Source organism: Saccopteryx bilineata, chromosome 7, assembly GCF_036850765.1.
Source record: "Saccopteryx bilineata isolate mSacBil1 chromosome 7, mSacBil1_pri_phased_curated, whole genome shotgun sequence".
Taxonomy (NCBI): domain Eukaryota; kingdom Metazoa; phylum Chordata; class Mammalia; order Chiroptera; family Emballonuridae; genus Saccopteryx; species Saccopteryx bilineata.
In genome coordinates this window covers 55959644-55984696 of record NC_089496.1, presented here as the reverse complement: position 1 = coordinate 55984696, position 25053 = coordinate 55959644, and the positions used below count along the sequence as shown (strand labels likewise).

The window sequence follows — 25053 nt, the reverse complement described above, 5'->3', positions numbered from 1 at the left end:
GCCTGGGCACCCATCTAGGGAATGTGGTGGTGAGGGCGGGAGGCGAGCTCTGGTGTGGGACAGGGACCCAGGCAGATGGGTTAACCTGGGGGCAGGGGACAGAGGCTTGGGCTGGGCACCGGCTGCAGACCATGCAGGGGTGGGCAACTGGACACAGAGGACCCTCCTGAAAACAGGTGACAGGAAAGCTCCGAACACCATGGGTGAGCCCCTGCTGGTAGACAAGGTGGACTCACACTGCCTGTGAGGGGTGGGGCAGGAGGTACACATAACACCAGGTCCCCCAGGTGAGGTCCTCAAGGAGCAGAGACATGGGCCGTGACAGGTCGGCCCAGTGGATGAATGTCCCAGACTCAATCACTGGTCTGGGTGCCCATGAGAAGCGACCATCTGCTTCTCTTCCCCTCCCTCTCCCCCTTCTCTCCCTCTTCCCTCCCACAGCCATGGCTCCATGGGTCCAAGCATCGGCCCCCTGGTGCTAAAAATAGCTCGGTTGTTTTGAGCATCAGCCCCAGATGGGGGTGGGCAGGCTGATCCCAGTCGGAGTGCATGTGGGGTTCTGCCTCAGGGCCACGGGCCACACACCACACACCAGTCCCTCTCCCCGCTCATGGTCACCCGTGCAAAGGGGCACATTGGTCAGAAGTCTAGGTCACCTCCCACGGTTTCTAGCTGCTGACCGGCGGGCAAGCGTTTCGACAAAGAGAGACAGACACGGCAGGTTATTGATAATGAAGAAACACTCTGTATTAATGTTTATTTCAAATTACAAGAAACAGATCATCAGTCCCTTATTTGTACAAAAATACCTGAAAGTATACACGTAGGTTCATGAGCTGAGGAGCTATATACAAAGCACATGGAGTCAGGTTCTGCCTCTTGAGTGAACACCTTCTGCACACCCTGGCTGCGCGCACGCGCGCAGGCGGACACGTCGGGCCACACGGCGTGGTCACCGAGGTCTCGCTGTGACCTCCCTCGGCGCTCAATGGCGAGTGGGCCCCGCCCCCGGAAGGGCGGGCCCGTGGGTCAACCTGTCAGGGACCAATGGCAGGAAACAAGAGAGGACAGAACTTCTCGACTGAGGCACATATCTCTTCAAGGGTTATTAGCAAACACAAAAGCTTCCCGGAACTCTAATAAACACCGAGGGAGGGACAGAGCACACCCGGGAGGGGGGAGGGGGGGACCCGACCACCATTTGGACGTGTCACGGGCGTCTTTGCACTCAGCTCAGTTGGGGTCGCTACGTGGAGTTGTCATTTGAGAATCACAGGCAGAGAGAGATAGAAGGTCAACAGGCTCCGATGTGACCCTGAGCTGCCCCGTTTACTACATTCACGTCACAGAAGTACAAAAATATAAGCCAAGGTCCTTCGGCACCCCCCCCTTGGGTGGTGGGCGGGGGGGGTGGGATGGGGGGAGGCGGCCGCCTCCTCCTAGAAAGGGGGGGGACTGACTGGCTTCTGTCGGGCGGGCGGTCCTCCCGGTCCCGGGCAGGGTCGAGGCAGCACGGTGCCAAGTCTACATTCGGCAATCGTTCACTGTGGCCGGGAAAATACAAAAGGCCAGGTCACACCAGCTACATACGAAAAACTGAGTAAGTAAAAAGGTCAAGCTTTCTTGTTGCCCTTTTAAATAAAATGCGTGTATATAAATATAAAATACTGCAAACACTAGCTGTCTACTGGGGGGAGGAGGGGGTTAGGAAGGCCCTCCCCTCCCCGGTGGGGGGGGAGGGGAGGGGGGGATGGTCTATGTAAACAGAACAGAAAACCGTAGAGATCTGCTTTGCGTTTGGTGTTGTGTCTTTTGTTAAGGTTTGAACATCCAACCCGGAGGAAGGGAAGAATGTCTAACAGTGTGGCCTGAAAGGATCAATCCCCTTAGGGGACCTCGGGGGCAGCACGCTGCCACCGGGTCCGACATCAGACTCGCCTTGTGGTCAATGGTTTGAAAGAAGAAATGGGGGAGGAAGAGGGGAGCTACTACTGAGCGATTAAGGGTTAACAACATCCTACTAAAACTTCTTCATTTATATAAAAAGCAAACAGTTCGCAGAAAAAAAAAAAACAACCAGAATGTGGCCTGTAAAAGGAAGGTAGGGTACAGTGTTTCTAAAAAACCATTGAGTGACACACGGGATGGGGGGGGGCGGGCGGGCGGAGGAGTGTCCCCCACCCCACCCCACCCCCTCTGAGCCCATCGGTTCTGTCTGAAATGTGTTTCTGGTGAGCCCTGCGGTGGTCAGCGTGGGCGTGGCAGTGGTGGCACATTCAGAGGGCCAGCACTTTGGACAAGAAAATCACTTTTCACCACAGTCGTCTGTGTGCTCGTCAGGAGTCCAAAGGGAAAGATGTGGCCACTCTTACGGCTGGAACTCAGCACTGGGGACAAGGCAGAGGGGGACGGTCCGCCCGAACAGGGCCCCCAGGAGCGGGGGCGGGGGGGGGGGAGCAGTGTCCTTGACAAAAAAGCGTCCGCGTCCACAACTGCTGTGAGGTACGAGGCGTCGGGGAGGAGCGCGGCTGCCTCCCGCTGCAGGCCTCGGGGGGGGGGGGGCGTCAGCAGAACGGGCCGTCGAGCACCGACCTCGGGCTGGCTGGGGGGTGTCCCCTTCCCACGGGGCCATCAATATGGCCGCGGGAACCCGCGGGCCACCGCAAGGAGCCAGCCAGGGAAATTTCCTCATCAGAGCGCTGCCTCTGAGAGGAGGACGGCCGCGGAGGGACGCGCAGCACTGCGGGGGGCGGGGCGGGCGGCCCGGTCACTCGTGGGACCGGCGGCCAGCGCCCTGGGGCGGACCGCGGGCGGGCGGACGAGGGCGCCAGGGGTGTCCCAAGGAGGCTGGCTGTCTCCGGCCACCGCGGGCTGCGGGACAGCGAGTTTTCCAATGAAATCCAGCCTCTGGCACCGTGGACACCATGGCGACCCAGACCCCCGGGCATGGCAGCGGTGCCCGGAGTCGTGCCCGGCAGGCGCGGCTGCCTGACTGGTCCACAAAACATGCCCAATGCTGACCACAGCTGACACCTTTTGTTTTGTTTGTTTAAAAAAAAATGCTTTTCAAGTATACCGGGAACGGTGAGGTTGTGAGCTATGTGGAAGCTGAATCTTCCTTCGAGTGACCCCCAGGAGGTGAGCCCACCTTCCTGCGGCCACCGGGGACGCCTGCCTTCCAGCACTGTCTCTCTGCCTTGTTCGCACTGACAAGCCACATTCCCGCCACCAGGGGGCTGATACATCAAAAAACAAGGAGTGAAAAAAAAAAAGAAGAAAAATAAAAGAGAAAAATAAAAAGTGATCAATACAAAAAAGTAAACATGGCAGTTTCATTGTCAAGATCACTCCCGGGGGCGAAAGCGTGTTCACTGCTGATCACTTCTCTCCCAGGACGCGCCCAGGGGGACCCGCCGCGGCGGCCGCGGGCTTCTCGCGCCCGTCGGCCTTCAAATAAGCCGGCCCTCTCTTCCCGCGCTCGCTCGCTCTCTCGTGCCCCCGGGGCGGGGCCGGCGGGCCGCGGTGGCGGCTGCAGGTCGTCTTGAAATCCAGGAAAACTAGTCAATCGTGTTGTCGGCTGGTGCCGGGGGAACCGGTGTCGCTCCCGCGGCGCAGAAATCCAAGGGAACCCAAGTGTCGTCCGTCATCCGTGTGCAGAGCCTTCTTTCCGTTCCAGTGTCGAGGTCAGGAAGCCGTCAGAGGGGGGCCGCGGGCGCTCACAGGGCCACGCGCACGCAGTGGTGCTTCAGCTTGCAGGGCAGCACCCCCTTGTTCAGCTGGTAGAAGTCGACCAGCTGAATGAGGTCGGAGAACTTGGTGTTCCCGTCGTCCAGGCTGAAGAACACCTGTCCATCGTCCTCACACTGAAATGAAAGGACACAGAGAACGCCCGCCCGGGTGAGGGCCACAGCGCGGGAGCACGCACCAGCCTGGCCGCCCGCGGTGGGTTCCCCTGGGGGTGTGCACACACACACACATGCTCACACACATGCTCACGTGCGCACACGCACAGGCACGCACACTCACACACGCACGCGCACACACGCACACACACGTGCTCACACACATGCTCACGTGCGCACACGCACAGGCACGCACACTCACACACGCACACACGTGCTCACGCACGCACACGCACACATGCATGCACACACACATGCACGAAAACACGCACGCGCACACACGCACGTGCACGGAGTCGACAAGGTGAGTGTGCGAACATCGGGGCAGGGGGTCTGTCTAAGCTGGGCCCGCCAGGCCCGACTGTCCACCAGGCTGAGGTTGACCAGTTAACCTGTCAGGTACCCACACATGGTCACCTCCGTCAGCCCCGCATGGTCAAACTGCCCCACTGTGAAGCAAATGTTGGATGACTGTAAGGCATTGGTCCCCAACCTTTTTTGGGCCACGGGCCAGTTTAACGTCAGAAAACATTTTCACAGACCGGCCTTTAGGGTGGGACGAATAAATGGATCACGTGACCGAGACCAGCGTCAAGAGTGAGTCTTAGACGGATGTAACAGAAGGAATCTGGTCATTTTTTTAAAAAATAAAACATTGTTCAGACTTAAATATAAATAAAACGAAAATAATGTAAGTTATTTATTCTTTCTCTGCGGACCGGTACCAAATGGCCCACACACCGGTACCGGTCTGCGGCCCAGGGGTTGGGGACCAGTGCTGTAAGGGATGAATAAGATCACAGTAAGCACGGGCACCAGGTCCTGGATTCTCCGGCAGCTAATTTTACCAAAATGGAGGAACCCTGCCATATCTTTCAGGAAAATACAACTATATATCTAGTGGACCCTTAAACAACGTGGGCGTTAGGGGCACACACGCTTGAAAATCCACGTACAACTTCTGCCCCCCGCCCCCAAAACATAGCTACTCGTCGACCAGCCCACATTGTACAGACGCGTCACACACCGTCTTCTCTCAGTGACGTAGAGAGAGAGGCTACTGAGAAGACCTTCAAAAAGAGACGATATATTAACAGTAGTTGCTGGGGGAAAAAAAAGTACATATATAAAGTGGACCCACAAGTTCAAACCCATGTTGTTCAAGGGTGAACTGTATTCCTGACATTTTAACTCGATACCTTTTACGGCCAAAGACTGTCACTCCGTGTGAGCAGGACAGTCACCTGCGCTGGTCCCAGTGGGGGAGGGGCGGGGGACGACAGTTAGCTCTAAACTTTTGTCAATGAGTCAACGTAGGACCAGCTCTGAGCCGTGAGGCCTGCTGGGTTACAAGCAGCTCCGTGGCCGGTTTCCAAGCCCAGGGCCGCCGTCTCCTACTCTATCCACCTCCCGCCCGGTCAGAACCCAGAGGGCCTGTCTGATCTGGGACAATGGCCCTGACTCTGTCCACCCTAAAGTCCTTTCTCCTCTCCTTCCTGTCGGAGGCTCGGAGACGAGCGTCTATGCCTAGAATATGATGCAAGGAAAACAAGAAGGACTGGATGAAGAAGCCCCTTCTCTTGAGTCATGACTCCCAGATCTTAGAGACTGCGGAGTCTGGGCAGACGGGCTCAAATCCAGACCCTGTCCTCCTTCTGTGTCTCAGAGCAGCAGGTGGGGGCCGTGCCTGGTGCTCACCACGGCCGCCAACGCTGCCCCGAGCCCCTCCTCCAGCGCCCACGCCCTCCGGAGTCCTCCTTGTCAGAAGACAGAGTCACAGAGGAAGGACCGCCAGCCCCTTTGGGCAGAAAGCTCCCTCACTTTGGGTCCCACAGGAAACGGCTCATCAACGTGGTCGGTACCCACTCAGCACGCAGACCTCGGCTGTTCTGTGCGTGTGTCTATTCCCAGCTGAACCCGGAGTGCCCCCCCCCCCGAGAAGGTGTGGACCCCGTCTCCCACATGGCACCTGGGTCACAGTGGAGAATCCGAGCCCTCACTCACACCCGACAAGACCTCACAGTGATGTGGAAAACAGCGTGGTCACCGCCACCCTCTATACTGGCGTTTCTGGGCTTGTTCAAAGCTAGAGTCTGCTTCCTGCTCCGAGGGCCGAGTGGAGAGAGCAAAGCCACGTGACCGCAGGGCCCTTGACCATGAGTCTCCGCCACTTTCCCGAGTGACCCTGGAACAGCCGGCCCAGAGCAGGCAGCCCTCGGTCCCCGTGGCCGGGGCGGGACAAACCGTGTCCAACCTACCTGTGCTGCCCACCGGGCTCCACGGCTTCCTGTGACCTCACCTCGCTCTGCTCGTCACGGGCTGTGCCAGCTGAGGCTGTGAGCTGGACAGGCCCGGGGGGCGGGGGCTCAGCACAGAACACCATTTAATGTCACTAGGAGGGGCAACACTGTTCCCGTTTCCAAAGAAATAAAACCTCTCCGAGTATCTCACCTCTGAACTTGGAACTAACGGTTTAGGGACCTGTACAGCCTGGTTAAGTTTACAGCTGGGGAACAACAGTAAGAAGAAAACCAGAGTGGGGGCCGGCCCACGTATTAGGGCGACCACGTCAATACTTACAGGCAGGATCTGGAAGTTCTTAATCTTCTGGTGGTGACACAGGGTCAGCACAAAGGCCTTTGGGTTGCTCTGGCTGTCACGGAGCAGGAACAGCCTGGGGAAGGGAGGAGAACTGAGGGTTAATTTAGAAATCCAGACGTGGTCTCTCAATCACGGCGTGTGCGCGCACACATATGCAGGCATGCGCGCGCACACACGCACACACTTCCCTTTCTTGTCCGATAGGACAGGCTTGTTGCCATGACACCCCAGGACGCTTCAGCATCCGAGTGGCCTCTAGTGGCAAGAGCACCTCGCACACCCGGACTGTGGTTGCTGAGGTCACTGGTCATGGCCAGGGCTCCTGGGAACCCCGTAGGCTCCCCGGCTGAGGCAGGGAAGGGCAGGTATCACTGTTACACCGTTCCACCTAAGTGAGGAAGTTCTCCAGGAACCTGGCCGTCCGAGTCAGCGGCAGGAGGGACGGAGCGTAAGCCACCGGAGAAAGCAGGACTCTGAATGCACGCTGCCGTCATCAGTCAGTGAACAAGTAAGTCCCCAGGAGAGGAGGAAGAGGTCTTCACCAGAGCACAAGGCCGGGCCAGGTTCTAGCTCTGCCCACCGGAACGACCTCCAAGGATGGTCTCTGCAGACACCCCATTTTCCACGAGAAAGAATCAGGGCGCCCAGGAGAAGTGTGTCACATGAGCCAAATGTGCCTTGTCCCCAATGAAACCAAACCCGGTTCGTGTTGGGTCAAAAGAACTCAAGGACCCACTCCAAAGCGGTCCCATCGGCCAAAGAGGTGCCGTGTCCAGCATCAAGAAGAATACGTTTTGTTTAAGATAAATCAAAAACGTAAGGGTCTAAGTTTTTGACCCTTAAAGGAAAAGAAACAACAAACAAAAAAACGACTTCCTCTGTCACTGCCAAAGATGACAGAACATCGAGTCGGTCTTCTGAAAACGGATAATTGAGTCTTTGGCGGCTTGTGTTCTGCTTCTGCTCAGTTCCAGCAAACAGGCAGAGGAAGGCAGCTCAGCAGGGGGAGAAGTGGATGCGGAGCCCTCACGCAACACTGTTTCCACTGAGCAGGGAGCCCTCACACAACAGTTTCCACTGAGCACAGAGTCCTCACGCAACACTGTTTGCACTGAGCAGGGAGCCCTCACACAACAGTTTCCACTGAGCAGGGAGCCCTCACGCAACACTGTTTCCACTGAGCAGGGAGCCCTCACACAACAGTTTCCACTGAGCAGGGAGCCCTCACACAACAGTTTCCACTGAGCAGGGAGCCCTCAGGCAACACTGTTTCCACTGAGCAGGGAGCCCTCAGGCAACACTGTTTCCACTGAGCAGGGAGCCCTCACACAACAGTTTCCACTGAGCAGGGAGCCCTCACACAACAGTTTCCACTGAGCAGGGAGCCCTCAGGCAACACTGTTCCCTCTGAGCAGGGAGCCCTCAGGCAACACTGTTCCCTCTGAGCACGCTCTTTTTTTCTTGAAAATGATGGGACCCCCTCCCCCCCCCGCATCCCGGATGCTCCGAGCACTGAGCGGACCCGCATGCCCACCTGCACAAGGCCCACCCGCAGCAGATGCTGCTGTGCCCGCCCTCATGGTCCTTACCCGTCCACCAGCCCTTGCTGCTTAATGATCCTGTGGGACTCCTCCCGGGTGATTCTGCCATGGAACCAATGCTGAGTCTTGTGAATCACTGTGGAGGGAAGGGGAGGAGGGTGGGTCCCAGTGCCTGTGTGGCGCTGGCTGACCCGAGCACGCTGCCGACTCGTGCCAGGCAGGGCCGTTCCTGCGGCTGCACCTCCCCGCACACTCTGGCTAACAGCTGTGTGAAGCTCGGGAGGGTGGGGGCTGTTCCCTGCTCCTTTTTTATTACTTAGTGAGAGGAGGGGAGGCAGAGAGACAGACTCCTGCATGCGCCCTGACTGGGATCCACCTGACAAGCCCCCACTCCCGGGGGGGATGCTCTGACCCTCAGGGCCATTGCTCTGTTGCTCAGCAACCAAGCTATTTTAGCACCTGAGGTGAGGCCACGGAGCCATCCTCAGCACCCGGGGCCAACTTGCTCAAATCAATCAAGCTATGGCTGAGGGAGAAAAGAGAGATAAAGACAGAAGAGGGAGGGGGAGGGGTGGAGAAGCAGATGGGCGCTTCCCCTGTGTGCTCTGACTGGGAATCGAACCTGGGACCTCCACACACTGGGCCGATGCTCTACTGCTGAGCCATCCGGCCAGGGCTGTTTCATGTTCTTTACACACAAGAAGATCGGGCCCACATACCTGTACTCAGGGAAGAAGGGTGGAGGGGGCTTTGGTTGTGAGCATTCATCCGAGTGCTTCTCTTCTGTAAAAGAAATGCTCGTGTCCGTGCCACGCCAGCAGCCAGATGTGCCCAGCAAGCAGCTGCACCCACACCCTGGGGGGAGCACTCGGAGTGGGGGGGACAGAGCCCTGGAGCATGCAACGTTCATGGAGAACAGAGAGCGTATGGGCCACAGTCATCAAAAACAGAAGCAGAAGCGGCCGATGGAGTCCTGATGGCCCTGGCCAGGAGGCACCAGGAGCCAGGTGGGGGCGCAGGGTCAGTCTCAGGGAGGGGCCGCCAGCACCCCCGGCACACTCGGGCAGGTCCGAGAACGGTCCTCCCGATGCTGTGCTCTCCCACCCCCCAACTCGGAGCTGAGCGACGTTCAGGGAAGGCTTCTGAGCCACGGCCGCGGGCCCGTGTGTGAGGCCTCGCCTCGAAATGTCAGGGAGCTGGAGAACAGGGTGACACAGTCAGTTGTCCCTCAGAGATTAGCGCCTCGAGCCTCAGGCTGTTTAAAGCCATGAAGCTAGTTAAGTGGTGGAGCCAAGAGGTGTGAGCCCCGGGGTCCGTGGACAACAGACCCTGCCGTCCCCTCAGCAGGGACAGTCCTGGGCATGGGCTGAGACGCCTCTGCTCCTGTCCTGTCCTGTCCTATCCCCGGGAGCCCAGGGGACTGGAGCCAGTGGGGGTGGCCGGGTCCTGGGAACGTGGAGGAGCCCAGCAGTGCCAACCACTTCCCGTAGCTGAAAACTCGATGCCACCCTCCCTGCTCACACCTCACCCCCCTTTGCTGGCACCCGCAGAGACCCTGTCGTGGAGCTGAGCAGGGGCCACGACGCCCCCCGAGAGAGAGCCTGTCCCAGGGGCTGTGATCTTACCCTCCTTACCCTCCAAGCATGCCCTTCTTCCAGGGCCGCGCTCTGGGCCTCATCTGGGTTGTCGATCACTCTTCCGGTCTGCCCAGAGAAATCCATGGCCACCAGGGAGCTCTCAGAGACACTGCGCTGTAGGGCAAGCCGCATGTGAGGTGTGGGGGCGTCGGGGCAGCACCCGGGGTCTCGGCACGCGAGTCCCAGAGAGCCAGGGACACGGAGATGGGGACCCCGCCTCCCAGCTCCCCGAGGCTCAGCGGGAAAATCGGTGATGAAAGGGCCCTGGAGGTAAAACTGGCTTTGGTTTCTCCTAGGACGACCAGAAAAGGCTCTACCGGCACTCCGTGTCTGACGGCGAGGTCGCTGGGCCCGCAGGAGGGGGCCTGCAGGTCTCCCCGGGGCCCTGTCTCGTACTAGGACGCTTTCGAGCAGCGGAAGAGTCACAGGGAGCGTCCTCACCCGTGACCGTCCCTCCCTTGGGCGGAGTGCGCGAGGGGTCTCCTCTGTGGCACAGAGCGACAGAGGTCCCCAGGAGTGGACGCTGGAGGTCTTTAAGATCCTGATTTTGAGAGGGTGAGCACTTCTGGGCCTTTGGGAGGTCGGGTGCGTCCCGACAACCACTGGGGCGCACTGGGAAGCCAGCACCCTCCGCAGCGAAGGACGCGGGTGTACCGGCCCACGGCGCCCCTGGACTCAGGGCTGGAGCGGGTGGGCAACAGCGGGCAGGAGCCCTTCCGCGCCGTGGCACCTGGCTGTCCTGCTCAACAGAGCAGCCACCTAGACATCTGGGGACGGGGACCAGGACCAGGACCAGGACCAGGACCAGGACGGGGTGGCGGGGAGCTGCTCCCAAGTCCTCCCTCTGTGGCGACGACAGACCCGGCCCCCGGGGACACGACACAGGAGGGCGCTGGCCCGGGACGGGACGGCCTCTCCAGAACCGGAGTTCGTCCTGCTGCGGAGGCGGCGGGCACACTTACCGCGGGAGTCGAGCCTTGAGCGCCCTTTCGCTGCAGAGGCAGCCTGTAGCTCTGGTAGAGCAGAGCACCGTACTGGGGGGGAAGCAGAGCTGGAGTCAGCGTCCATGCAGCCCTCAGCGCTGGCCGCCGCCCGCCCCGCCCGCGACCCCGTCTCTGTTCTGTTCCGCTCTGTCCAGATTCAATGCTACGTACACAGGCCAGCTGGGGCCCTTCCAGCGGACGTGCGCAGCTGAAGAAGTCTCCCTCCCCGTCAGCCGCCTCCTGCACCAGTGGGCTCTGTGCTCCCCACGCCGTGACCTCCCCAGGTCGTGACCTCCCCACGCCGTGACCTCCCCAGGTCGTGACCTCCCCACGCCGTGACCTCCCCTGCCGTCGGATACAGTCTGCACATGTATCCCAGAACACGCGGTCCCTCATCCCCACCCCCCGGGCCCGCTACGGCCCCTGCCTTCGACTGCTCTACAACTTTGCTCTCTGATGGTTACTGTGGCCCGTTTCCCCACAAGGGACCCAGAGGGCGGGCTCTTGCTCCCTCACCGTAAGTAGAGCAGCTCTGCGGACGGACATCCTGTCACTCATCTAACTGCCCTCCCTCCCGACAGACACGGACATCCTGTCACTCATCCCACCAGCCCTCCCTCCCGACAGACACGGACATCCTGTCACTCATCCCACCAGCCCTCCCTCCCGACAGACACGGACATCCTGTCACTCATCTAACTGCCCTCCCTCCCGACAGACACGGACATCCTGTCACTCATCCCACCAGCCCTCCCTCCCGACAGACACGGACATCCTGTCACTCATCCCACCAGCCCTCCCTCCCGACAGACACGTGGACTTGAAGCCTGCCCGCAGAGGGCCAGTCTGGGAGGTGGAACGTCTCATCCCGACTCTAATGTCTCCTTTTCACTATGAAATGGGGAGGCTGTACTTGTGGTCCCTCTGTGTTTCACCAGCCGCAGAACCGGCACGGAACAAGGCCCTGGGGCAGAGAGGCGCTCACGCTGCGTGCGTCCCCAGGGGAGCCGAGCCGAGCCTCCCGCTCGTCCGTCTTTCTGAATGACTCCCACCTTGAGTCTTAGACCAGGGGGACGTGTCAGGGAGGGCTGCGGGCTTTAGTGACAGGACTCCTGGGCCACACTGCCAGGGTCGGCCACAGGCGGTCGGTCACACACACTGTCCTCCAGACCCCTGGACTTTAGCCCAGTTTGTCTTGATCAACAAACGGGCAACGGGCATGGACTTTCTATAAATATGGGCGACCGGATGTGTGCAGGGCGTGAGGACACCAGGCAGTGTCCCGGGGGAAGGGGATGCGAGGTGGGCTCCACCATCACGGACTCGGCTGCTACCCAGGGGCCGTGTGGATGCACTCGGGCAGCTGCTATGAAACAGCCACGCAGGGAGTGACGGCACCATCAGTCTCCTGTAGAACTCACCGCCAGGGGACACCCCCCCCCCACCCCGGGGCGGCCACGACACAGGTGGTCCAGCTCATCACGTGCCCCTCAGGGCTGGCTCTGACTTTTCGGGAAGTTGGGAGTCTGATTGTCGGTCATGATTAACCCTCCTGTCAAGTGTCTGTGGTCTCGTCTCCGGCCTGGTCTTTCTATTCCTGTGCCTCCAACCCAGACTTCGTCCACCAGGGGCCTCTCCCTGCCTTCCACGCAGCCGGGGGGCCCTGGGTCACGTCCAGAGACCGCAGGGTCGGCTTACCTGGTGGGGTTGCTGAGGCATCAAGGGGGGCGGGGAGACCAGGGATTTTGCTAAGTGTCCCCACAATGTACAGGGCCCACGCTGACCCCAGGTGTCAACAACGCCCCGGTCGGCAAAGGGCTCTGACCTTCCCCCCGCACGCCCCGCCCGGGAAGCCTCTGTGAGAGGCACCGGAGAGACCCTGGGTGACCGGTGGGGACTCTGTGACAATGAGGACCGGGCGGTGGCACAGGGCCGGGGCGTCTCCCGGGGACGGACGGGGGACTCTGTGACAATGAGGACCGGGCGGTGGCACAGGGCCGGGGCGTCTCCCGGGGACGGACGGGGGACTCTGTGACAAGGAGGACCGGGCGGTGGCACAGGGCCGGGGCGTCTCCCGGGGACGGACGGGGGACTCTGTGACAATGAGGACCGGGCGGTGGCACAGGGCCGGGGCGTCTCCCGGGGACGGACGGGGGACTCTGTGACAATGAGGACCGGGCGGTGGCACAGGGCCGGGGCGTCTCCCGGGGACGGACGGGGGACTCTGTGACAAGGAGGACCGGGCGGTGGCACAGGGCCGGGGCGTCTCCCGGGGACGGACGGGGGACTCTGTGACAAGGAGGACCGGGCGGTGGCACAGGGCCGGGGCCTCTCCCGGGGACGGACGGGGGACTCTGTGACAAGGAGGACCGGGCGGTGGCACAGGGCCGGGGCGTCTCCCGGGGACGGACGGGCACCTTGAACAGACGGAAGGCGGTCAGCCAGCAGGTGCGGCTCTGCTCGTCCTCAGCGCACAGCAGACGCAGCTCCTTGGTGTCGTGCAGGACTTTGTTCGGCTGCAGGAGACAGCGGGAGACGCTGTGAGTCACGGCGCGGAGCGGACGGCCGCGCTCTGACACCATCCAACAACCCCGTGTCCACCACACCGCTGCCTTCCTTTCTCTTTTTAAACGAACCACCGAGGGGGGGCGGAGGGTCTGTACCCGAAGCCGGGGGGGGGGTGCAGAGCGTCAGCTGGCAGGGTCTGGGGGGGGCCGGAGGGGGTCAGGTACCTTAATGCAGAGGCCGAAGTCGGTGGGGGCGCTGTACTGCTTCCTGCCCGCAATCAGGGAGAAGACGCTGCAGTCCTCTACGTCGGCCAGCAGCTGCAGGTGTCTGGGCTCCTGCGGATGGACGCGGGGTCACCGGGCAGCATGCACCCCCCACCCCCCGCCCCAGCGAGGCAAGCACGGCCTGTTCTCCGAGGCGAGGGCGAGGGCTCCCGGGGGCGTGCCCCTGACCCCGACCACGGAGATGGGAAGCGGTCACCCTGCCCTCAACTCTCAGCCTTACGACGGTCAGAATATGCTGGACACTTTGCCCGGTCAGAGTGCAGGGAGTCAAAGTTCAAGGGGGGAAAAAACCTGAACCCCAAGGTCTCCGTGAAGAGTCCAGGCTGCCAGCAGGTCCCATGCCACCTCCCTGGGCTGCGTGCCAGGCTCCGACTGTGCCCGCAGCTTTCCCCACTGCCCTGCCACTCTGCCCTCTGCCCGCCTCCACTCCCCAAGCCAGCCAAGGTCCCCTGGGATCGGCGCCCATGAGGACGGAGAGTGAGCGGCAAACCAGAGCCTGGGCTTGGGGACGTTGCCTACCCTGCTCCCTCCTCCGCAGGGGATGAAGCCCCCTCCCAGACCCCCAGCAGCCAGAAATCAGCCTGAGGCTCAGCACGCAGGCAGGGCCCACCCACACCTCCCTCTCTCTCCAGCTCCAGCGGAGACCTCAGCTCTTGGGGGAGGGGGTGGCTAACGCATGACTAAGGTTCGCTGGGCACAGCTCCCACAGCAGGCGGGGTGGCCATGGACAGGACCAGATTTGCCGAGAGGTACACAGACACCACGGAGACCCCAGGAAGAGAGAAGGCTGCAGGGGAACCCCTTGTTCTGTTGGCCCGAAGCGTCTCTGACTCTCCTCCCTGCTTCTTCAACTGGGGACCCAGGGGACACGGCACCTCACCCCTTCTGACATCTGTGGTGGCACGGACAGACTGCCTCAGGGTGGAAGCACCCCGTCATCACCACCACGGAGGCAGGAGGAGGGTGGGGTGCAGCCTGGGGTGTCCTGGTCTATGCTACGCATCACCTGGTGTCTGAGGGAGGCCAGCCGACAGGCAACTCCAGTGCTGCTGTCCCCCGAAGCGAAGCCCCGCCCGCCCCACCCCCTCCCAGCCCGCTGGGACGCCACCGGGCGGGGCGGGGCGGGAGCCCACCTTGGAAGACCCCTTGGTGGAGCAGTAGAGGCCGGATCTGCGCAGGCACAGGTACAGCTTCTTCCACGACTTGCGCCCGAGCTCCTTGACGTGCAGGAACCCTTGGATCTCAGGGCAGCTGCTGGTGTTGAGGAAATTCTGTTGAGGAGCAAACGTCGTGAAGTCAGGGACGCTGGCCGGAGGGGACGGCACGGAGGTGGCACCAGGAGCACTTGGTGCGATGGCATTTCCTGTGTCACTAAAGCACCTTGTGTGTGTGGGGGGGGGTGCGGCGTGTGAGTGTGGTCAAACTGAGAGCTGTCCAGTAACATGCTTCCTTTCAAAAAAAAAGATCTTAAAAACCCCGTCTAACTTGGTGACGGCAGACAGAACACCATCAGGATGTGAACGGGCGTTCTCCGGACGCCGAGGGAGAAAAGCAGCAGAGCCGTGCATTTCCTTCAAGGACAGGACGGCTCAGGGCGGCCTTTCCTCCGTCTCAGTTTTACATGAAACGTCTTGTCCGGTCGAGCAGGAGGAAGCGCCTGCAGAAAAGGGGCCAGAGAGCCCTGCGGCCTGCCACGCCCGTGCAGGCGTGTCCGTCTGTCTGTCTGCCACGCCCGTGCAGGCGTGTCCGTCTGTCTGTCTGCCACGCCCGTGCAGGCGTGTCCGTCTGTCTGTCTGCCACGCCCGTGCAGGCGTGTCCACCTGTCTGTCTGCCACGCCCGTGCAGGCGTGTCCGTCTGCCACGCCCGTGCAGACGTGTCCGTCTGTCTGTCTGCCACGCCCGTGCAGACGTGTCCGCCCGTCCGTCTGCCACGCCCGTGCAGGCGTGTCCGCCCGTCCGTCTGCCACGCCCGTGCAGGCGTGTCCGTCCGTCCGTCTGCCACGCCCGTGCAGGCGTGTCCGTCTGTGCCACGCCTGTGCAGGCGTGTCCGTCTGTCACGCCCATGCAGACGTGTCTGTCTGTCCATCTGTCTGCACAAGCCCTCTCCTGATGTCTCCGTGAGCGCCTCCCACTGGCCGCGCGTCTTCCTTTGGGAAGGAGAGGCCAAGAACCGGCGAGGCCGGCGAGGCGACCGGACAGAGATGGGACGTGTCCTCCTTCCACAGGCAAGACGGGCCACCGGGCTGGTCTGGCACACCCGGGGCTGGACCTCCTGGAGTCTTAGGAGACAGCTGCACACCCTCACACACGCACACGCACACACACACACACACAAGAGCCACCTCAAGTCAGCCGTGAGACTGGCCATCAGCCATCATCAGCCGTTCGCTGTGCACGGGCCATGACCACTGACTGTCGACAAGTCCTGCCGTAGGCTGTGGTCTGGACGGCTCTCCCGGAGAGACCGCAAGGCACAGCTCTGGGGGCTCCCGTCCCTCAGGGGCAGAGACAGGTGTGGTGAGGAAATGGCAGAGAAAGAGGCTCGGGGCTGAACTTTATTTTAAGTGAGAGGAAGGGGGAGGTAGAGAGACAGGCACTCGCATGAGCTCCGACCGGGATCCACCTAGCAACCCCCGTCTGGGGCTGATGCTTGGATTGCCCAAGCTATTCTCAGCGCCTGAGGCTGATGCTCGGACCAACCGAGCTATCCTCAGCACCCAGGGCCAATGCTCCAACCAATCAAGCCACTGGCTGTGAGAGGAGAAGAGGGAGAAAGAGGGGGAGTGGGAGGGGAAGAGAAGGGGGAAAAGGAGGGGTGGAGAAGCAGATGGTCGCTTCTCCTGTGTGCCCTGACCGGGGATCAACCCTGGAACGTCTGCACGCTGGGCTGACGCTCTATCCATTGAGCCAATCGGCCAGGGCCTGGGCCGAATTTTGCAGGAACAAAGCTTTAGTGGCTTCTCTCCCACTTGGTGGCATCTGGAGTGTGGCTACCTGAGTGGTTGGCTTCCTGTGACATGTGACACACCGTGAGTGAGTACACACACGTGTAGGGGCAGCAGTATCTTTGTCCCCTCTTCTGTTCCCGAGTCCCCTGGAACAGCATGAGTCAGCAGCCAGTGGACAGAGACCCCCCCAGTGGTCCTGCTCCCTCCACTGCCCTGGGTGTGAGCAGAGGCCCGGGTCGCAGACTTTACAGAGCGGACGGACAGTGCAGGCCAGCGTCCCTCTCGGGGCTCCAAGGAGAGCCGGGAGCACGGTGGCTTCCCCGTCCTGCCCTCTGCCTGCCTGGGCGGCTTCCACGTCAGGATACGCCCTTCCTGCTCACGGGGGCTCTTTCTGCTCTGCAGGAACCTGACCTACACACACCGTTCCCAAGTGAGCGTGCGCTTGTGGCTTCTCTGGTCCCCGGCAGGGGCCGAGGCTACTCTGTGACTTAAGCATGAGACTGCTCCAGGTGTCTGCGAGGCCGCGGCAGCTCGAGGGAGGGGCTGCCGTCCGGGACCCGGAGGCCCGTCTGCCCAGTACCTGCAACAGCTGGGTCTGACCACCGTTTGACTGCTGGCACCCGGTCACCATCTGCTCTGGGAAGAAGTTCTACAGAAACGGGAAAACATGCGAGTTAAACAAACATTAGCTTCGCCGTGGGGGGGGGGGAGGGAAGAGCACGCTTACGCGATCTAAAAAAAATAAAAATAAAAAACCACAACAGAACACGCCGCGCTCCACGAGGAAGGACCATGTCCACATGCATTTGAGGTACGGCCGCCTCGGCTACACCCTTGTCACACGGTGGAGACGCCTGCCCCTCATGGCCGGGCCGCTTCCCTATACGCTGAGGGCGAGCTGGGAGTGTCTCCCGTGTGAGCGTGAGCTCACGTCTCAGGGCCGCCCCGCGTCTGGCCCCGTGACACACGTCACGGCACAGGACGCAGAACTCTTGAAACTCATTGAGAGGAACACGGTGGGTCCACGCGAAAGGCTTCCCTGGTGTGACCCCCGGCACAGTCAGCACGGTGTTTATTTCCAAGTGAAAAGCAACAGAGACCACCAGAGCCAGGCAGGCTGGGGCGACCCCCCCTCCACCCAGCCCCCCCCCCACCCAGGCGGCCGCGGCTCTGCCTGAAGACTTGGGGCGGGGGGGGGCACAGGCTACGGCGGGTCTGAGGTCCCGTCCTGATACCTCACCAAGACAAGCACCCTACACCATACACCACCCCCTAAAATAAAATAAAACAGAAAAGCAAAGAAAATCCAGGAGACTAGCCCAACACGCCTAAATATTAATTAATTTCTCAACTCAGTCTCGCCACCAATAAATTGTAAGAGAGCTATTTGCTGTGTTTGGAGCATAATGAGCTTTTCGAGCTGCAGAAGATGGGACCGATTTGTTCCCACTGGGGACCCCTTGCTCTCGCCCCCTGAAGAGGCGGCGCCCCCTAGCCCACCGTCCCTCCGGGTGGGGCGGGGCAGGGCAGGGCGCGCTCACCACCGCCCCCGGGAAAGGGAGGCGTGGAGTCGGGGGTCAGAGGCTGAGTTCTGAGCTCTGTTTGCTGAGCAGCGACCCCGAGTCGCACACCGGTGTCCGCTGCGCCCCCCCTAAATCTCAGGCACTTTGTCCTCCGCTGCTAGGAAACCCCAGGGTCCCAACGGCAAGATTTCTAAGAGTTCCACACCCCAGACCCGAGGAGATAAGACTCACTGTGGGATTTTTGAAAAACTCGTATTTTGCATAATTCTTCCTGAACAAAAATTTGCTTTCGCCGGCCATGGTGTTCTCCACCTGGACCACCAGCTCATGGTCTTCCAAGCACCTCTCTGGGAGGAAAAGTATCACGTGTGAGACGGGAGAGGGGGCACGCAGGTCTGTCAAGGCAGCGTTCAAAGGGACGACAAAAATCTGGCTGGCGATCCCTTCTACAGACACCGCGCCCGACACGGAGGTCAAAACGGAACCACGCGCACCTCTCTCCCCCAGCGCGCCGACACGCATCAGGAGGGAGACGTCCCCATTGGGCATTGGACAAAAAGCGGAGGAAGACTCAGGCAACACCCGCCAGTGAACGACTGTGAAGTTAAGAAATGTCGACTCTCCCAGAGCTCATGGACCACGCCAACCGGGAGCCACAGAGACAGAGCGGAGAGCGGGCACTGGGCGGGGGGCGGCGCGGCAGCAGCGAGAGCCACGGGCGTCTGGTCTCGTGACACTCGGTGCCTGCACACAGGCCGCCTGTGCGCACACTGGCCCCCCACGCGGAAGCCCACACTCCACGCGGCCAGGACCCTGGAGGGCTCTCACTCGTGGGGCTACCATGCCAGAGGGGGAAGACACACACATCACACACATGCACACACACTCACGGGCACACATGCTCAAGGGGACGTGCCTGCTGTCTAGCCTCCCTCTGCCCGAGTAACCAGGGCCTCTGGCTTCCAACGCTGGCAGAAGCCACCCGACCACCTTGGTGCCAAGCCCTCTTCCCCAGTTTTAATTCCCTCTCTGACTCTAAGAGCGCCGTCCTCTTCGGATGACCTTGGGCGGCTCTCTTAAACAGTCACCGGGCTTCTCCGTTAACCTCCGAGCTAGAACCGTGGGAGACATTGGCCAACTGCTCAGCTCTTTTCTCCCTCTAGTCACGGAAGAGGAACGGCCACGGGTTTAAAAGAAAACCCTACGGTTTTGTAAGCCGTGGGGGCTTTATTATCCAATCAGGATTTAAACGAAAACCTGAAAAGTATCCTTACCTGAAATAGACCCGAGCAGAACAAACAAAACTGCCCCCCCAAGAAAAAAAATCTCTGCAAGCTCTGTGAATCCTGTTTCAAGACGTGCCCTCGTTCTCTGTGTGCGCACACACTCACACTCACGCGCACGCACAGGCTCGCCCGTGAAAAAGCTGACACGCCAGCTCAGAGACGCACTGCAGGACCCCCCCACCCCACCCCAGAGAGGAGGCTGCAGTATGGCTGCTTCCATTCCCTGTGCTCTCCTGCACTGTCACCATGGGGGTCCCCTGGCCCCGGCAGGGGGGGAGTGGCTCTCTGCCAGGGTGCCAGGTCCACCCAGGGCACTGCCACCTTCCTCCCCAAGCACAGGCAGGTGTGTGGCGAGCCCTGTGTCTCTCCATCGCTAACTCACGGGGAGAACCTTCTCGCTTGTGTCTGAGCCCCGCCTGGGGAACGATTGCTTCAACCAAGAAAGGGCCATACACCCTGAGAGCCCCCAGGAGGTGGGGGGGGCGGGCTGGGAGGGAGGGAGGGAGGGAGGGAGGAAGAGGGGGGGGAGGGAGAGAGAGAAGAGGAGCCGTGTGGAGGGCGGGCGACAGAGAGGCAGCCCGCTATGCCGTGACCTGTGGCGCGTGGCCGTGGAGGTGCCGACGGAGGGTGGGCGGGGCGCCCGCGTGCTGCGTACCTATCCCCAGGTGAGGGTGATGCTCCACCAGCGCCCAGCTGTTGTCGTCCACGCAGTGGCTCCTGTACACCAGTAACTGGCACAGGTCCCTCGAGGTCATATCCGACAGGATCTCCACCACTTTGCAGGTGCCATCTTCGCCAAAGATTTTAACGTCCTGCAACATACAAGGGGACGCTCACAGATGAATAACTTTGGGTTTCTAAGGGATGGAAAAAAAAAATACCCAGCAAAACAGAAAAAGAGCCTGGCGCTCCAACACGTGTATAACTGTCCCTCCAGCGGGTGGTCTGCGGAGGGTCGCCTGGCCCTGTCCCCACCTCGGACCCCAGGCAGGCAGGCAGGCGCGGGCAGGTGCCAGGCGGCATTCCGAAAATGCCTGGGACACTCAGGACAAGAACATGGCGGGACCTGCGGGCAGGCAGGAAGCCCGTCTTAGGAAGCGGGGAGGATTTGTTTCAGTGCGGCTGGCGGCTGGGACCCAATGGGGAGAACAAACAGAACAGCCGAAATCCCGGCCGGTCCAGAGTTCCTAACCTCCCAGGGCTCCTTTGTGCCCAGGACCCTGGGGCAGCAGCTGGCATGCCCCAGGCCCTCCGCCCGTGGCCACACCCCTCCCCGCCCCAGGACTACGAAAGCTTAGGAGCCGCCTGAGAGAGATGAATAGGAACCCAGTGAAATGTAAAAATCCTAAGAAGAAGGGCGTGGCCAGAACAGTCCCCGCGCTCTGCGGTGGCCTGTCCCCGAAGAAGGACACACACACATCCAGGGGCCAGCTTCGTTTTTTCCGCGTCCTGTCCGAAGCTGTCCACATGAACGGCTCCCAGCCAGAGGGCGCCAAGCAGAGCGCCAGGGTGGGAGGCACGCTCCGCCCCGGGGAACACACCCTAGGACGCGGCCCCCAGGGAATGCGCACACCACCACGGCGCGCTGGAAAAAAACCTTACCTCATTCGCCTGGAAAAAACAGTCAGAGGAACAAGATGGCATTTTACATCCAAAGTGCCTCTGAAAGGGGAGTCTGTCCCGGGCTTCTCCCCGCCGCCCCTGGTGGGCTGGGCCACCTTCCCCGGCTAACCCACCAATCCTGGCCGGAGGACCCGGTGGGCAGGCTCTCTCCAGGCTGTAGGGAGAGCCGGTCTCCCCCCACCCCTCCCTGCCTGCCTGGGCTCAGTCCTCTAGGTAGGGAATCAAACCACCTGGGCAGACCAATCAGGTCTCTCCCTGGGCCTGAAGCACCCGCCCCCACCCCTGGCTCCCCACGCTGTGGAATGCCCGCCTGCCCGCCCACCCGCCCGCCTGCCCGCCTGCTGCCTGAGGTAGAGGTGAGAAGTACAGGGCAACCACACAATACTGAGACCAGAACGCCAGGCGCGTCCCTGCCAAAGTCCCCTAGCCCTGAAATAACACCGCGGCCAGCCGGCGGGCGCGCGGGCGGGCGCTCCAGCACGTGTGCTCTCCGAATTCTTAGAAATCCGTGTCCCTCTGACTCACGCCTTCAGCTGCAGCTCGGAGCCAGCGGGAGCCTCCGGGGCCTGGGAGTGCCGGGGTCCTCACACACCGGCAAGGCCGCCCCGAGCTGTGTCCCCTGCCTCCTGCACTCCGACCAGGACCCAGGGCGTGCCTGGTCAGCTTATTTCTGCTGCGAGCAGGAGGCTGGCAGGAGAGGGCTCTCTCTGGGCTCTCTCGCGCAGGGATGACACCCCACTGTCCCCGACCCTCCCACCACTGCTCCTGGCTGGGGAGGAGGTAGGGCTCCCTCAGCCTTAAATCCCCAGAGTTGGGGGGGCTGGGCGGGCTGGGGGACCACCCTCCAGGTGGGCGGGTCACTGCCGCCGTCTCGCCTGCCACCCCCTCACCCTGATCTCAAAGAAATCCCGGGGCTGGAGCAGCCGCCCCGGGAACCTGTTCTCAGCTCACGTTCGGTTCTGGAGAAATCCGCCCATCTTCCCCCAGAATTTACATCTCACTCGGTGAAAAGTTATACTTCTACAAAAACAAATTAAGCATTCAGAGAAAGCTGACGTGGCAGAGTCCATAAAAAAAAACACGAAGATTTAATTTAGACAAAGGAAAAAGAAAATGTCTTTGGTCTATAGACCTGCACACACACACAAAATTTTTTTCCCCCTTAAAAACAGCAGTGAGCCCGAGACAAATCCTAAAAACACAGGACGCGTCGAGTTCCTCTTAAAAAAACAGTCTGCTGCCCAGCACCGTCCACCACGTCTCCGGCGCCTGGCCACACTTCCCACTACCCAGTCGGTGCGTCCGTCCGTCCGTCCGTCAGTCCCGAGTCCTCCTCCTTCCCTCGGTCCCTGAGAGAGTGTGGTCCGCCCTGGAAAAGCAAAGGACACCAGAGCGCCTGCCCCGGGCTCTCAGGCCCGGTCACCACTGTCCCTGCCCCCAGTGGGCCCGTGGCACCCGGGTTCAGGTCCCTCCAGCCACCCCGCACTTTCCTTCCCACTTTCCTCTCACCTCTCTGGGGCTCCCTCTGCCATCCCCAACGGTCTATATATAGTCAGAATATTAAAAGCTAAGATGTGCTTTGTCACAGGGCCATGTTCACTGATTCCCAGAAATGGCCGGCCTGGGCTGCAAGATCCATCCGCCCGGGGCCAGTGGGGGGTGGGGAGTGTGAAGTGGGGGGGCAGGAAAGCAAGCGGGGGGGGGGGAGGCCATGGCTGCAGGCCTGTGGCACAGACAGACACAAAGGGACACATGGTCCAGCGACAGGACGAGAGCCCCAGGCTGCCCACCCTGACCAGCTACCTCCCCAAACTGGGCCGGCCTGCCGGCCAGAGAGACAACAAAAGGCCTGAGCAGGAGCCTGGAATGCCACCGCGTGGCCCAGCTTCCGCACACCGGGCACCCGTGTGGAGCTGCAGGGGATGGTGTTGCTCACACACACACACACACAAAGGAAGGGGCCGCCGGCCACCTTGCCTGCGAAGGCTCTCCGTCCTGAAGGGGGGATTCTGTCCCAGGCCAACTGGGGTTTTCACAGCTTAGGCTTCGGTGCAATGGGCCCGGGCCAAGGACCGCTGGGTGCAGGCTGGCATGCCCTAGTCAGATGCCCAGGCTTCCTGCACATGGGCAGGCTGCAGAAGGTTCTCCCGGGCAAGTCAAGGCCTCTGCCCGCCCCAACTCACCGCTGGCCGGGAGCAGAGCTCTAGGTAGGCACAGTTTCCCTGCGCACATCATGTCCAGGGAACATAAAGGCCCTGCAGGTAGTGCCAGGTGGCCCTTGGGGCACCAGGAGCCCTGCTGTGTGCTCTGGGGCAGGCAATGAGTCACCTAAGACCCTGTGTCCCCGCTGCGGTGGGGGCTGCTCCGAGAGCCCCCCAGGGGACAGGGAGCAGGAGGCCCAGTGGGTGGACCGCCCACGGCCCAGGCAGGGATCCACGGAGGTGGTCCGGATTCCGAGTGGGCAGTGGGAACCCCGGGCTGAGAGGCCCGGCCGCTCTGGGCCTCAGTTCCTCACCTGTCACCTGGGAATCGGTGACAGTGGCCTTGTGGTGTCGGCCTGGCACGGGCTCCTGAGAGCCCCCTGGGCCTGTCCCCTGGGCTGCACTTAGAGGCCACTGGGAACAAGGCCGACCCGGGCGGGCTGGGGGCCCAGACCCCAGTGGCCACTCAGACTCTGCACCGGCTGCCACTCTGAAAGCGCCGACCCCCGGCCCGTGACCCGGAGCGGGACCGCGCCCAGGACCCTCTTGTCCTTTTCTCCGCTGCGAAGGACCTGGAGGAGCTGACTGCCTTTTAAAATAACAGTCACATTAAAAAACGCATGTTATGTCAACAGCGTGAAACTCTCCTCAGAGTCGGCTGGGGCGGGGGCGGGGGTGGGGTGGGGCACCACAAAGGCCTCAGGGGCTCCCCCTGCCCCCTGCGGGCTGGGCACCGCCACCTGGTCATAACTGGCTGAGCGGGGAACAGAGGGTCCCCCGTCCCCAGAGCGATCTATGCAGACGAAAAGGAAGGGGTCTAACCACACACTCGGGGTTGACCTGCCACCGTCATCCATGGTCCCAAGCTGCATTCGGGGGAGCCCTGCCTTTTGTCTCGGGGACCCCCCACCAGGTGGTCCTGCTCCGTGGGCCGACGCACGGTGCTGACGGGCCTGCAGGCCCGGGCGCTCGTGCTGAACTCAGAAGACTTCCGTCTCGGCCTGGCCCACCTTGACGACACAGAAACGGGGTGCCCCGCCCCTCGTCCCTCAGCCCTGGACGGACAGCTGCCTCCGAGGATCCGGGAGGAGCCCGCCAGAGGGGTCCTGCCAACCGCTGGGCAGGACCCAGGACCGCTCGCTGTGGGGTTCTGAGCCGGGACCGCATGGGCCAGCTCTGTCTTAGTTCTGCATCTTGGTCTGAGACTCTCTGAGGTCCAATGTAAACTTGATTTCCAAAGTGCAGATGCGACTGGGGCCTGTCAGTCCCTGGGGGGCTCTGGCAAATAGGAGGAACCCCTCCCCATCCGTGCGAAGGGAGGAGCCAGCCTGGAACCCACCGGCCAGGAGGGGGCGCTAGGAGGGGGGGAGGTCAACAAGGGAAGGGAGGCCGCCTGCCAGGGGCAGAGGCAGCTGCCTCTGAGACTGCAGGGGCCCCCAGCGTCCAGCATCCACGCCCTGCGGCAGCTGTCACCAGCCCTCGACCAGAGCAGGAGTGAAAAGTCTCCGGAAGGCAGGACCATCTATCCAGGCCAAGAAGATGAACCCGGGGGTGGGGGTGGGGGGGGTGTGAACCCAGGACCTGGGGCTGCTGGTCCTTCTTCCGTCGGCAAGACGCCCCCCAACACGGACCCTTCCCTGCCCAGAGGGACCCCTGACTTTCTTCCCAGGCGCATTCTGGGGTGCCCTGGAACCCCACATTGGGAAGGCCCAGGAGGGGCGGAGGAAGGCCACAGCAGGGCGGAGCCAGGGCTCGGCCTGGGTGGGGCTGGTGAAGAAGGTGTCCTCGTACTAACTCGCCTGCTGTTTGTTCTAGACGAGCGGCCCCCCTTCAGGACGTGAGGAGCCACAGCGGAGGCTGCCCCACGCGGTGACATGGCCCGCATCACCACTGCCACCGCCACCACCACCACCACACTCATCCCAGCTAGCTACACTGACTGCACCTCGTGCATCCAAAAACACCAAAGCCTGCCTGGTCGTCTCTTCAACTTCAGGGTTTCAGCGCGAATTAAAA

At 61.5% G+C, this 25053-nt stretch overlaps 1 protein-coding gene across 5 annotated transcripts in view; it reads right to left on the bottom strand.

Moving 5' to 3' along the window:
- Nucleotides 1-1405: 1405 nt before the first annotated feature.
- The window catches only part of GRB10 (growth factor receptor bound protein 10), a 120484-nt gene continuing 96836 nt past the window's right edge, over nucleotides 1406-25053 (bottom strand). For 3 of the 5 annotated variants that reach the window (XM_066240071.1, XM_066240070.1, XM_066240073.1), the window contains exons 5-16: nucleotides 19869-20025; nucleotides 18159-18274; nucleotides 16985-17053; nucleotides 14590-14727; nucleotides 13397-13507; nucleotides 13082-13180; nucleotides 10644-10715; nucleotides 9670-9795; nucleotides 8764-8827; nucleotides 8093-8180; nucleotides 6483-6576; nucleotides 1406-3863 (exon numbers count right to left, since the gene is read on the bottom strand). In XM_066240071.1, coding sequence (XP_066096168.1) covers nucleotides 3717-3863; nucleotides 6483-6576; nucleotides 8093-8180; nucleotides 8764-8827; nucleotides 9670-9795; nucleotides 10644-10715; nucleotides 13082-13180; nucleotides 13397-13507; nucleotides 14590-14727; nucleotides 16985-17053; nucleotides 18159-18274; nucleotides 19869-20025 — 1281 coding nt within the window. In that variant the 3' untranslated portion in view covers nucleotides 1406-3716. Of the gene's footprint in view, nucleotides 3864-6482; nucleotides 6577-8092; nucleotides 8181-8763; nucleotides 8828-9669; nucleotides 9796-10643; nucleotides 10716-13081; nucleotides 13181-13396; nucleotides 13508-14589; nucleotides 14728-16984; nucleotides 17054-18158; nucleotides 18275-19868; nucleotides 20026-20815; nucleotides 20969-25053 lie in introns of those variants that run through there. The other 2 variants (XM_066240074.1, XM_066240072.1) reach the window with 2 other exon arrangements.